This window comes from Drosophila hydei, unplaced genomic scaffold (assembly GCF_003285905.1).
Source record: "Drosophila hydei strain 15085-1641.00,03,60 unplaced genomic scaffold, DhydRS2 tig00000001-arrow-pilon, whole genome shotgun sequence".
Classification (NCBI taxonomy): Eukaryota; Metazoa; Arthropoda; class Insecta; order Diptera; family Drosophilidae; genus Drosophila; species Drosophila hydei.
Window position 1 is genome coordinate 15,724,635 of NW_022045643.1, and position 13,266 is coordinate 15,737,900.

General features: G+C 32.7%; 1 protein-coding gene across 3 annotated transcripts; it reads right to left on the minus strand.

The window, feature by feature from the left end:
* Positions 1 to 2,909: 2,909 nt before the first annotated feature.
* On the minus strand, positions 2,910 to 12,940 carry LOC111593529 (serine/threonine-protein kinase BRSK1). 3 transcript variants are annotated; one of them, XM_023306325.1, is made up of 15 exons: positions 12,677 to 12,940; positions 12,522 to 12,616; positions 10,286 to 10,512; positions 10,074 to 10,224; positions 9,102 to 9,317; positions 7,265 to 7,464; positions 6,986 to 7,210; positions 6,453 to 6,922; positions 6,219 to 6,377; positions 5,986 to 6,152; positions 4,383 to 4,487; positions 4,249 to 4,324; positions 3,454 to 3,626; positions 3,260 to 3,390; positions 2,910 to 3,202 (listed from the first exon to the last, which is right to left on the minus strand). In XM_023306325.1, the coding sequence occupies exons 1-15, from the start codon at positions 12,762 to 12,764 to the stop codon at positions 3,136 to 3,138; spliced, it is 2,550 nt and encodes an 849-aa protein (XP_023162093.1). In that variant the 5' UTR covers positions 12,765 to 12,940; the 3' UTR covers positions 2,910 to 3,135. The 3 variants fall into 3 exon arrangements, with proteins under 3 accessions (XP_023162093.1, XP_023162092.1, XP_023162090.1); XM_023306324.1 differs by having other exon boundaries at positions 3,457 to 3,626; positions 6,453 to 6,928; XM_023306322.1 differs by having other exon boundaries at positions 6,453 to 6,928.
* Between the last annotated feature and the right edge of the window lie 326 nt (positions 12,941 to 13,266).

The window sequence follows — 13,266 nt, forward strand, 5'->3', positions numbered from 1 at the left end:
AGTTAACCTACATGTGGATATGTGTAAAAACTTAAAGTATCTAGGTAGGCAGATGGACGGTTGGACAGACAACCTCAGAGAACATAATAGACTCTGCTGTGGTTCCTGATTAAGAATATAGATACTTTGTGGGGTCAATCAAATCTCTTTATGCCTGTAATATACAATTTAAAACTTATTATACCCGGAATTAATAATTTAGCAAGTAAGAGTAGGAGTGTTCGACTAAGAGAAACCCTGATTAGGACATTCCCTGCGAAAAGCTGTTATTCCAATCGTTCTCGTATAAATACATATGGTAGCACTCATAATAACACATACGATACACGCACTCAAAAGCACACGCTTTGCCCACAGCGCTGTTTACGCAGCATAAATTTTATTGCCCAACAACTTTCGCTCTATCTGAACTATGGCTATAATATTATCATCCAGATGTGTCTACTTACTAAAGCTTAAGTCATAAGTATTTAGAAAACATATTTTGCGAATTGGTTGGGAATAAGAAGTATCTAAAATCCGATATATACATATCTATATATTCATTACATTAATTTTACAATATTCGGCTTTTACAGATTTCAAGCTACGTTTAAATAACAAAATCTAACTATCTATTTTTTCTATAATAAGAAAAATATGAGTTATCGAACAAAAATTAAGAAACGGTAGTGTATACGGGGACTGATGATTATAATTGTATCGACTTTGTTTGTTATCTTGGTTAAGAATCTATATACTTTATAGGGTTACATACATTTTCACAAAATCATTACAATATATCCGTTTTCATATATATTCATTTGTTGATGAAAGCTCGAAACGTAAATATTAACAGCATTACATGTGTGTGGTGTGTGGGTGTATGCGTGTGTATGTGTGTATGTTTGTGAGAGAAATGAGTATGTTAATTTTCTGCTAGGCATAATTTTATCATTTTGTCAACCCATTACCATATATTCTGGCGACAGTCAGTAGGCTCTACATTTAATCTTAGGTCTTGAGATTTTGAAAGCATATTCGAGAATACTTATATCAGATAAAGTTTCAATATAATATATAAGGTATAACATATCGAGAGTAACAATATTTATTATCTGTATAAACACTTTTAGTTTTGATATTAGAACTTAAATGAATATCAGAAGATTACATTTCCATTACTGATCAAATTAAGACTTGAAACTTTTTAAATATTCTAGGGTATGCCAGAGACAAATAAAAAGTTACAAAAAAAAATTGGGCTGTTAAAATATTAAGTGAATATTACTGAAAAGATGTGTCTTATAAAATAAATCTTAGTAATACCATGTTCATATTTCTGATACATCCATAACTTGTATGAATTAGGCAGGTTTTAGGGCTCTATTTTAATCTCGTAATAGACGAAGATTCACTCTTCCACAATATACTGTTATCTTTGGAAGCAAATTAAAGGACATTTAGTCGATATATATTATATATTGTGGTTAATGTCTTTAGTTTGTATGGAACCTGGGCTCGGATCACGTATGGTAGTGCTCAGACAGAGCATACAAGGGTTTCGCCTTGAAAGTTAATGCGGGATAGTCCCTGGTTTTAAGGTGGAATGCAGCCAAAAAAAATAAGATTTTCTTAAGTCGATAAGCAGTAATTTTTATGTACTATATTTGGTCATAAGAGACCACATATTTTTTACTTTTGTTATTCATTCATACGACTTACTGGAATGATCTAACGATTGTATTAAGCACTATTATTTAAGAAACGCTGGTATAGAATTTGAAGAGATATCAGACTTTCATCATACAAACGTGGTCAAGTAATGAACATTTCTCTCTATATAATAGTACTGATCTATATATCAAATTAGTAAGTTTTTACTGAACGACTGTGCATGATTAAATCTGTGTGTAAAAAATCCACGGCTTCTCTGTTTCGTTGAAATACTAGGCTAATAAAAGAGTATATATGTGTCCTTCAATTCTGGTATTTATTTCTCTGATTTTTTATTGAAACTTAGAAAAGATAAGCCTTTACAATACATTATCTTCAGAAAGTAAGCTTAAAGTATTATGTCGATAATAATAGTCACAATAGTTGCTTTTGACAAACCATGTGTTTTAGTGTTTACTATATTTTATTAAACGTGAATAGGCTTCCCAAAATTTATTGATTTATATCTCGATCTTTGGATAATTCAAGATAAGTTTCGTTGAACAAAGCAAATCAAACATTACATAAAGCCGAATCTATTCGATCATTTTTGTATATGTGCCTATAAAGTATTTCCAGACCTATTGTTTATGTTTTCGATGGTACCAGACAATTTTTTTTATTTTGTATTTATTGTATTTTTACTGAGTTTTCAACCAGGCTATAGGATGCCCAATCATAGAAACTCAGATTTCCTTCAGCGAATATTTCCTTTGCAGTAAATTATAATTTAATAAAGTAACAGCACAAAACATAGGTTTTATCTGCAAGGCCAAGTCTTAATAGTCCGTTTACAGTTTCTGTATGGTGTATGCATGTGCTAAAAGCACATATATATATTTTTTATTACTTGTTTTCGTATATATATGTGAAGCATGATTTTCATATAAGACGAGCAATATGAAGCCTTCTGTACTTAAAAGTTTTTTTTTTAATAAGTATTATTAAATTGGCATATCTAATATCAAAGTTAATAGTATTACTATACTATATTATTCTATAGTTTAACATTGGGACTTAAGCTGGGGCTTATTAATTAGCAGTTGGTAACATTTTCAATATTTTCTGATCATATTTTTTAATTGTTAGTTTTACATAGTTTTTTAGTTGTATTTGTAAGCTTGATTAGTGCGGCGGCAACAGTGTACATAAAAAACCTTTATATAAAATATTGTTTATTATAAGCAATTAAATTAAAATAATTTATTTAAATACGATTAACAGCAAAGAAACCCATTTTTTCGCTTGAGGAGGCGTATGCACGTTTTTTTAATTATCAAATTATTCCTCCATTTCGGTTTTTCCACAAGCTATGTTTCAATGTAATGCATATTCAGTTGTTCGAATTAATAGCTTACTTATAGAGTGTAGTTCATTATGTAAAAGATAAATGAAAATAAATATCATTGGAAAAACGCAACTAAATCAGAGAAATAATTCTCATGCAATTGAACTTCCGGACATCGTTGTCGCCTGTCGGTTGCGATCATGCTCAGCTGTTTCAGAACTGTGAAAAATCCAATATAATTTTCATTTAGTTAATTCAGATCGTGCAATTAGTTACTTTGATCGGACTGCAATGGGACTGCCGGTTATATCCACTGGATTCGGATTGTTGTTATTCGTCGTCGAAGCGCGGCGACCACTTCCAGATTTGTATGAAAATATGGAATCACTTTCCAAATCATTTTCAATCTATAAACAAAATTTAATAATAATTATCCGTTATTAGGGAAATCTTTTTAATAGGAGGCTTACCACCTGTCGCTTATAGGATAACCGTTCGCTCGACACTGATCCACATGAGGAGCTTTCTGACACCGCTTGAGTGACTGAAGCTACTGTTGGAGGACTGCTTGGGCCCGGGAAACGTTTTGAACAAACCTGAGATTGAATGTGCTCACAAATACGTCGAAAACGCCGGATGTTACCTATATAAAAAATGGAGAGAGTTGTTAGTTCAGTGAGCTTTTTTTAGGATATTTTATTTAATTTTACTTTAGTACACGCAATCTCTAACATTGTACCAAATCAGTAACCCCGGGCTCCATCTCATCATTTATAACAGTTCGTAATAATCTAGTTACTTCTACTTCAGTTACTTCAGCCAATGATGTTGAGATTCCATGTGTTAAATTAACTCTCTCATGCTCACTAGTTCCCCCACAATTAAATTACTGAACAACTCTTCGTTCCTTGTTATAAATCGGCAACAAACCATAAATATTTTGACCTTCTATGTTTCCAAATCAATGTCAAGTCATTTAAATCGAATGCTTTGTCTTGCGTTTACTAATATTAGTCTATTATATCGTGTATCTCCTTGTATGTTTGCATGTCATTATACTTTATGGAGTGTTATCGTCAAATATTTCACTGATTTATTTCTTTCCCAGACTGTTAAACAAGTGGTAATATTATTCTACATTGCTTAGTGAAGCTTACTGTAACTGATTGATTTATTTTATATGGAGGAAGGAAAGATAACCTAGTAGTATCACAAACGGGTGCTATTTGTAAGCTATTCTGTAGAAATTGAATAGTATTACTCACCTGATAAGAGTGTAAATGTTAAAGCGAATAGCATATCCGCTATATCGCCTTGCTTGCATATAGGACTGATGTCAACCTATTTCATAGAAAGCATAGTATTGCTTGCGTAGGTGACAATAATTTGGGATACATACCTGAAACTTTACATGGCGTTGAAACATTACAGAGCCATTACCGTTGCGTTTGTACTCTACGCGGAACGATGTGGGTGATACTACACTATGTGATAGCTCTGCCATCTGTAAGATTTGAATATAATTAGAAAAATACATATGCATCTTTAAACTGTGCAAAAATACATATTCCATCGGATTAAGTATAAAAATATGTTTGTAATGTATACGTAGGTCAGTTTTTGCTAATTCACTTGAATGTAGCCAGCGTTTTGGCAGATAATAAACATTTGATACTTAAAGAAAACCAAAATAAAACATATTTTATTTTAAATCTATCAGTATTTTGAATATATAAATTTCCATATAAAACTCAGGAGGGCTTTTTGTAAAAATGTCAGTCCGCCCTTATTAAGCAGTGATCTCGTTATCCACAAAAGGTAGAGACTTGAAATTTTAAATATAATTTCCTGTTTTCTATACCCAGGAAGAGTCTATCATATTGTTTTGATAACTTATCACGTTCTTCCTTTTCCATATGTAGATTTGTAAATTTGATTTTATAGTTAGTTTATTTATTAAGTGTATTTTTTTCTTATTCCTTAAAATATACATTTTGAGTAATTTTCGCTTCAAAGCTAATTATAAGGCAATGCAATTGAAAAACGTACATTAAAAAATTACGATTGGTTATACATGAAACGTCTATAAATGTAAATATCCAGTTATATTCGTTTTAAATATTTAAAGAGTAGAAAAACAATCAAGTAAGAATATTATCGTAGCGCACGACCATCTGCATAATATTCCTTTACGATTCTGAAACAGTTAGGAGTATTTAAAAATCGATATTTTCGAATTCGATATGTTCCAATAGGAGGAAAATTAAAATTTTTTGTCTGTTGAGAAGGTCATCAACCGGCAATATGATATTTTATGTGAACAAATTCGAAATAAATATTTTCCAAACTTACTACGCCCTAAGTCATCATCACTATGAAATGAAGTCTCCAGTAACGTAATTATTAAATTCACAGCTAATGCTTTGTGCAAGATACGTTTTTTGATTTGCCATTTTCCTCTGAACTCTGCTAAGAAGTACTATTCCAATTATTCCTTGCATTTTGCATACATATATATATATCAATAAACACGAGCGCGTGGCAGGAAAAGTTTCTTTTGAAGTTATATGCACTTGAATTCTTGCTGGAATTATCAGTTTCCGTCAATATTATTCAAATAGTATCATATATAAAAAACATAAATAAAAAACTTTCTCTGCGTAAAATAACAACTACTTAAAATATCAAGTGTCTAGCACCCTAATGATTTTATGGTACACAAAAAAGATCGGCTAGTAAAAAACAATACTTGCAGGCTCGTAAAGAGCAATGCTAAGACAAGCTTGCATACTAATAGACTTATAGTCGAATATGGCAAACTTGTTTCAATTACGGATTCTTTTTAAAAGTATAATCACTTAATTTTACGGAACTGCACTATATAATGAACAAACTTAATCAAAGTACATTATTATAGTTTTTTAATTTCCAAAATCATAATCGGTAAATGTTAGGATAATTAGTTGACTAGTTTTTTATTATTTAGGTTATAAGGGTCTTACGGATAAAAATGCATGTATCAAATGTGCCTTGACTGTGGCAATAGGTTTGCCTTTTACCAATATGGTAAATGTCTCATCCTTCTCTGTAGTTATTAAGTTTCCAAACCAAGACCGTTTAGTAAGCTCTGGTGATGATTCCGGCGTTAAATGCACCTCATCAGCGGAGACTGAAATATGTAAATATGTAAATCGATCAGTTTAAAAACCTAAACTTGAATATAATTCAAAAATACCCTGCATTTTCCTTCGATGAAAACGCGGACTGCCAAGAAAACTGTTTTTGATATTGGTCAGTCGCGTTTTCCAAAGTTGACCCCCAGGCGTATTGCAGGGTGAGCCAGAGATGCCAGGATTACTATTATTGAGCAACGGCGAAACATTTGGATTCACAACTGTTAATAAATTAATAGAAATAATGTGAATGCTTTAAATCAAAAAGGTCTAAGAAACGTAATTTTCAATCATACCAATGGCTATTGTCGGACCAGAATTAGCCCGATGATGCACCGTTGGTAATGCTGTAGCGGAATTCCCACACGAATCGCCGCCTGGACTGCTAGACAACAGCGCGCATTCGCCACGGTCGCGAGGAGAACCACTGCCACTGCGTTCCTGAGTCTGGCGTGCTGAATCACGGCGCTCCAGGCGCGGCTCCCTAACGACTATTACATCTCCCTCAATGCTTTTCTGTGAATTATGAGACGGGGTTCGACTGACCGTTGAATGATGTACCGCTCCGGAACGGTCTCTATCACCATAAGTTGAATGACGTGAAGCTGTGGCAGGTGAGGTAGGCCGCGATATAGCATTAACCTGCTGTTGCGCTAAGCTTATTGGCGAGTTACAACGTGTTGGGCTGTGATATGAGGAGCTGCGTACTGACGTTGAGACCGTCGTAGGTGAGCGTCGTTGATGGTTACGTGTGCTGCTGTATGATCTAAAGCTATTGATTAATAATTAAAACAACTAAAGTGTAATGAACAAATTTCAATATTCTCACTTAAAGGCCTGTCGTCGAGGTGTAAGTGGTGAGCCCTCAGAAATCTGTCCGTAGCTCGGCGCGTTGGTGCCGTTGATTCGACATTTATCCAGCCTTTTACGTGGTGGATCCACAGTATCAAGTTCATTGCGTGATTTTTGTGCAATTTCATCATCATCTTCGAGAGCAGGGCGCCTGCGCTTTCGTTCCAGGAGCAGGAAATAAATAACCTTTTCTGTATTATGGCTGTAAGTAAAGAGATGTTAATCGGTTTTTCATACAACATGATTGACTCAGCACCTAGCGCTTAACAGCTCTTGTAAGAGTTTTTCCTTTTCCTTAAAGCAACCCAGCGAGCATATAGCGTTTAAAACGTCAGGATCTACAGCGGTAGCTGTGGGGATAACATGTGTTTGCACCACCTCCATCATGGGCAGTTCCAGCTCCAACTCACCTTTTCCACCAGCCGTGACCCAGGCATGTCGATTTATTTCGGCCAACTAAATAGCATATAAATATCACAAATAATAAATACAATAGATCTTAGAAACTAAAAAGATAGATATTATTTAAGTTTAGTTGGCATTTGAGTATATTGATTCTTTATATATGGCCATCTTTCTTGTTGTTATTGTTCGCCCATAGGTCTCATTTCGAAACTATTGGAAATATAGAAATATTGACCATATACTCGTTAATACGTCTCGTCTTAAAATGTGATTAGATTTTGCCGATACGAATACTGGAAGCGTATTAAATTGGGAAATACTATATCTAGTATAACAAAATCTATATTATTTGGAGTGCCAGCTATTTGTAATATAAACTCTTGTAACCATAGATCAAAAGGCGGGTAAAACTGTATAACAAGTATTATACCGTCAGAGACTTGCAATTTTTTTTTGTCTATAACCCTACAGATCAACTTTGATTCAAATTATATTACATTATATATCATATCATTTTTATCATTTTTATGTTAATAATTAAAAATGTTATCGAAACGTTCTCAGTTATTAAATTATAGCGTGTACATCTTTGAAGATAAGGTCTGTAAATGTTGCATTCAGTACAATTCAATCGCAATTTCGATTCTTCGAATAGAAAATGATACACGCATTTGAAATTATGAGTGCATAGGAAACAAGCTTGATATGCGCGTGCATATCGATTTTTATTTGTTTTTTTTTATACTCTTGCACGCGAATATCAAGTTTGTTTCATATGTTCGTTAACTATACCCATTTAATTGTTACCGAATAACAACATGATCGAAATGCAGTTAATAAATTATAACTTGTACGTCGTAAGAGCTAGAGCCTCCAAATTTTGTATTTAGTTTTATGTATATTTTTTGCACTTTTAATTTTTGTTGGATTTTGGATACTGGCTCCAAATTTTCCCAAATTCTTAGAATTTAAGTTCAGTGGAAAAAAGGGATATTGTGTGAAGGTATTTGCATTTCCAAAATCAATAGAATATGTAGATCATAAGCAGAAAATTTCAATAAAATTCATTAGGTAAAACAGAAGTTATTAAACAAAACTTTTGGCCAATTTATAAAAGCACATGTCGGTATTCAAAATATACAAAAACATAAATACAATATTTGGAGGTTCTAGCCCTTAATCCGTATGAGCGTGCTATACACGGACCTCCAAATTTTAGTCTCTAGCTCTTATAGATGCTGAGATTGACGCGTTCACACAAACGGACAGACGGACGGACGGATAGACAGGCGGACAGGGCTGAATCGACTCGGCTTATCGTAGTGGTCAAGAATATATATACCTTATGCGGTCTGCCACACCTCCTTCTACCTGTTTCATACATTTGTACAAGTCCATTATACACTGATTTCCCATTTTTAATGGGATCAGGGTATAAAAAGAAAACAAAAAAAATAAGAAAACCCAACATTATGACACCAGAACTCGAATTAAAACTTCCTCAACAGCGAGAATCACCTCTACCAAGAACACCACGTCAACTAGGAGCCCGATGGATCTGCATTTTAAATATACTCTATAGTTTTAATCTATTTATATATCCAGCATGTTTATAAAATAAATAAAACAAGTAAGAATGGAGAATGTCCTGCATTTACGTTTTTTCGTACTTATATATTATGACTCACCGTTAGACGTCTATCTGGATTAACCTCAATCATGCCACGAAGCAAACTCTGGCAATCGGGTGGAACAAAGTGCGGAATATGAAATACGCCCCGTTTAACTTTCTCGAGCAACTGACGCAAGTTGTCATCGTCGAAAGGTAACGCACCCACAAGTAGAGCATAGAGAATGACACCACATGACCAAACATCCGCCTTACGTCCATCATATTTCTCACCCTTGTGGCAGCAATGAAAAGAATAAAGTTGTTTTTAATATAATTTCAGACTTTAAGAAAGTAATAAAACATATATATATATATTCTATAAAAATAAAAAATCTTTAAGAACAAAATGATCTACTGCACAATATTGTAATCATATATATATATATAAATATATATATATATATATATATATATATATATATATATATATATATATAAATATATATATATATATATATATATATATATATATATATATATATATATATATATATACATATATATCCGCTTTACAGTTTTAGTTATTCTAATTTTTTTACGAAAAATTCAAAACATCTTCATTTCATAAACTTCATATCAAAGATTATTTTTTTGTAACTATATCATGAAAGTACATCAGAAAACATTTATCAATATGAAATTTAACTAATCATGTAAGTTATGTTATATGTATAAGAGAAGTGTAGAATTATTGGAATTGCAGGTTTTTGCGAAGTTCAGATTGTCTCAGTTGCGCACTCCAGCTCCACCTTAAAGTTTCCTTCTTTATTGTTTGATGAAATACATTATTGTATTATTATTGTAATGTATGCTACAATTATATATATAATTGGTGGTATATTTAGCTGTTTACCTATTACAATAGCATAATTACTAAAAACAAATATTAAATTGTGTTTCATAGTAAAACAAAAACAAAAACATAACAAAAATATTTTCCCATAATGGAAAATAAAAACCCATTAGTCTCTGCGTTTCAAAAACTCACCCGTATTACTTCTGGGCATGCATAATGTGGAGATCCACATGAGGTTTCCAACATGCTCCCAGCTGGTTGTAGAGAGGCCATACCAAAATCCGCTATCTTAATATTGTTTTTCTCATCCAGCAGCAAATTTTCGGGCTTTAAATCGCGATGGCTGCAAGTGTATGTAAATCAAAAACAATTGAAAATGACCTATTCTTTAATTAACTAGTTACCATATTGAATGTGAATGGCAAAAGTCAAGTGCGGATATGATTTGCCTGAAGAACTTCCGCGCCTCTTTTGGTGTTAGCCGTCCTTTTTTAACAAGATAATCGAAAAGCTCGCCGCCAGAAACGTGCTCCAGTATCAGGTATAAATATTTCTTATTCTCATAAACATCGCTCAAGCCCAGAACGTGCGGATGATCGATTAATTTCATGATGGCAATTTCTCGTTCAACCTTAAATAAATATCATTGTGGTTAGAGCAACAATAAGCAACAGGCAGCTGTTAAACTGAATACTTAAAAATTTATTGTATTATCTTACAAAAATAAATTGTGGTGATACGAGCATGCAAAAATTGTTCAAATGTACTAATCATTTATCATAAATATAACAATCAATCAATCAATTAGATAGAATAAACTTCCCCTTTATATAACAAGGGTACCTAGATCACTAAGACTTTTAGTTGTGTATCCCAACTAACGTTTACAAAAATTGACTACTTTACGGAAAATGCACGAAACTAGCATAGTAGTAGGCAATATAATATAATTGTGTAAAAGGTAAGATGAATACTGCAGTGTACAAAATTTAGTTTCACTACTCATATAACATTTTATTTTCAATTTGCTAAAGTAAAATAGGAATTTTTACATAATTTTCTGTCACACTAACAAGGAACTCTACAGTAACATATCAATCAAATTATGAAGTTCTAGCTCCAAAACTTTGAGCTTTGAACACATTTTCCTGAATTTCCACGTCTTCAAAGGGAGTATACAATAAAAGTTCCTAAGTCGTCCACTTATTTATTTTTGATTTTCAAACGGACATCTAGGCGGACATCACAAAATCAATATGATATTTAGAGTATTTAAACTTTGTGAAGTCGGGCAGACCCGACTCGAAAATACCCGACGGACCTACGTTTTAAGTATAGTCTGTAGCTTGTATCAATGGAGAGATACATAAACCACATGTAGTTCCGCTTATAAAACTATTGAAACATAACAATTTTAAAATAAAAATCATCAAGTAAAAAAGCTCTAGTCGGGGTACCCGACTAGGAGATACCATGATCGCAGTCCTGTCTGAGTTGTTTAATATTTTCAATAGTTTTTATACAGTATTAAAAAAACACATAAAAACCGACATTACGATACCGAGATTCAAGCCAAAGTTGCCTACGGTAACGCGCATCAACTCTACTAACACCGCCACTTCATAATTAAAATAATTTAAAGTACCTTCGCTGCCTGGCCTCGGAACCTAGAACTTTCAGTAACGAGCGCCGCCTTTTCCAACACCGCAACCGAACTGCTTGCGGAAAGAGTTGCAAATTTGAAATTAAGTAGCAGCTGATAATGCAAGTGCAATTCAATAGCAATTTTGATTCTTCGAATTGAAAACAATATACGGATTTGAATGTATAGGACAAATGCGTGCGCTTGGCGCTGCTTGACATGGGCTTTTACAAATTGGCCAAACGTTTTGTTAAATAACATCTGTTTCACTTAATAGATTTCAATGAATGGATTTCAACATATGATCTACTTATTCTAGAGGCTTGGTAGAGATGCAAGCTCCTTAATATAAATGCCCTATTTTCAAATTAACTTAAATTTTAAGAATTGGGGCATTTTTGGAGCCGTATCCAAAATATCACAAAAACAAAAATTGTAGAAAATATACATAAACATAATTACAAAATTTGGAGGTTCTAGATCTTAAGCCGTGCGAAATAAAATTTAAAAAATGCATTTCGATTTTGGTTTGGTCTAGCTCTTATAGATGCTGAAATTACAAAAATGACAGAGCGATAGATAAAAATCAAGTAAAAATCAAGTAAACACTGCAGCCGGGCCTATTATATTCATTCTCACAGATGCTATGGAAAATATTTAAAAACGCAGATCGGAAAGTGCATCTCCCAGTCTGGCACCACGACTTGAGAGGTAAAGTTCCATATTCAACTGGTTTGGGATCATAAATGGTTCTCATGCAATCGGTAACACCCGACTGCAAAAAAACAATAAACTTTAAGCAAAATATAAAAATTTGTAAGTCTATAATGAATTCTATAAGAAAATTAATATTTTAATTCTAATTTATATGATTGGGTTTCTATTACTTAGTAATACTTAGTAATACTTATAATAAACAAATATATATCAAACATATACATTTGTAGTTAAATATATATAATACTATTAATCAAGAAGGTGCCTAATTATTTACTTACCTTCATAAGAACTGATTCGCTCAGTTTTTCACGATTTATTATTTTGATTGCTACTTTTTTCCCAATCACACAATGTACGCCCAATTTTACAAGACCTATCAAAATTAGTGATAAATAATATTATATTTGCCAAGTAGTTTATTTTAGTTACTTACCTGTTTGACCTTTGCCCAGTGTTTTCTCCAAACGATAAGGACCGACAAATTGACAGTTCTCTGCCATCATATTGTTCTCCTTTTGCATTTTTAGCTTTGCTAATTTCTGACTGTAAGCTGTATCTATCTCTAAAAATTATTTTAAGCCGGCGTGTGGCCATTCGCTCAAATTCGTGCTTCTTTTTTATCGAGGTTTTAAATAGATATCGTTTCGATCTTCAATGTTGTATCATTACTTTTAATTATTATTTATTATTATTTATTAAGTTTAATTAACTGTTTTAGGAGCATATGAACTGATAATAACTCCTTATCATTCTTGTTTATTCCTAATTACATAATGCCGCTATAACGACCGTGAAATCTGCAAAAGTGGATAAAAAGTCCATGATTAAGTTAATGTCAAAGGAACTTCACGGTCTATTCTAGACGTTCAATGTATTAATCGATGGACAACATCTTTCTGAACTACACAAAAGGATATTCCCCCAAGCATTGTTTATTTGGGAGCTTGTTATAAACATTTTTTTAATTTTAATCTATATTATTACATACCGTAATAACTTATTGATTAAAATCGGAAATCTACT

What these genes read in the sequence shown, in the direction of transcription:
- LOC111593529 (XM_023306322.1), bottom strand. Translation starts at nt 12,764, where the DNA reads ATGCAAAAGGAGAACAATATGATGGCAGAGAACTGTCAATTTGTCGGT. An exon ending in ATCCAGATAGACGTCTAACG is followed by an intron (nt 7,465 to 9,101) that starts GTGAGTCATAAT and finishes TATGCTATTTAG; the next exon opens with TTGGCCGAAATAAATCGACA. An exon ending in CCTCGACGACAGGCCTTTAA is followed by an intron (nt 6,929 to 6,985) that starts GTGAGAATATTG and finishes ATTAATCAATAG; the next exon opens with CTTTAGATCATACAGCAGCA.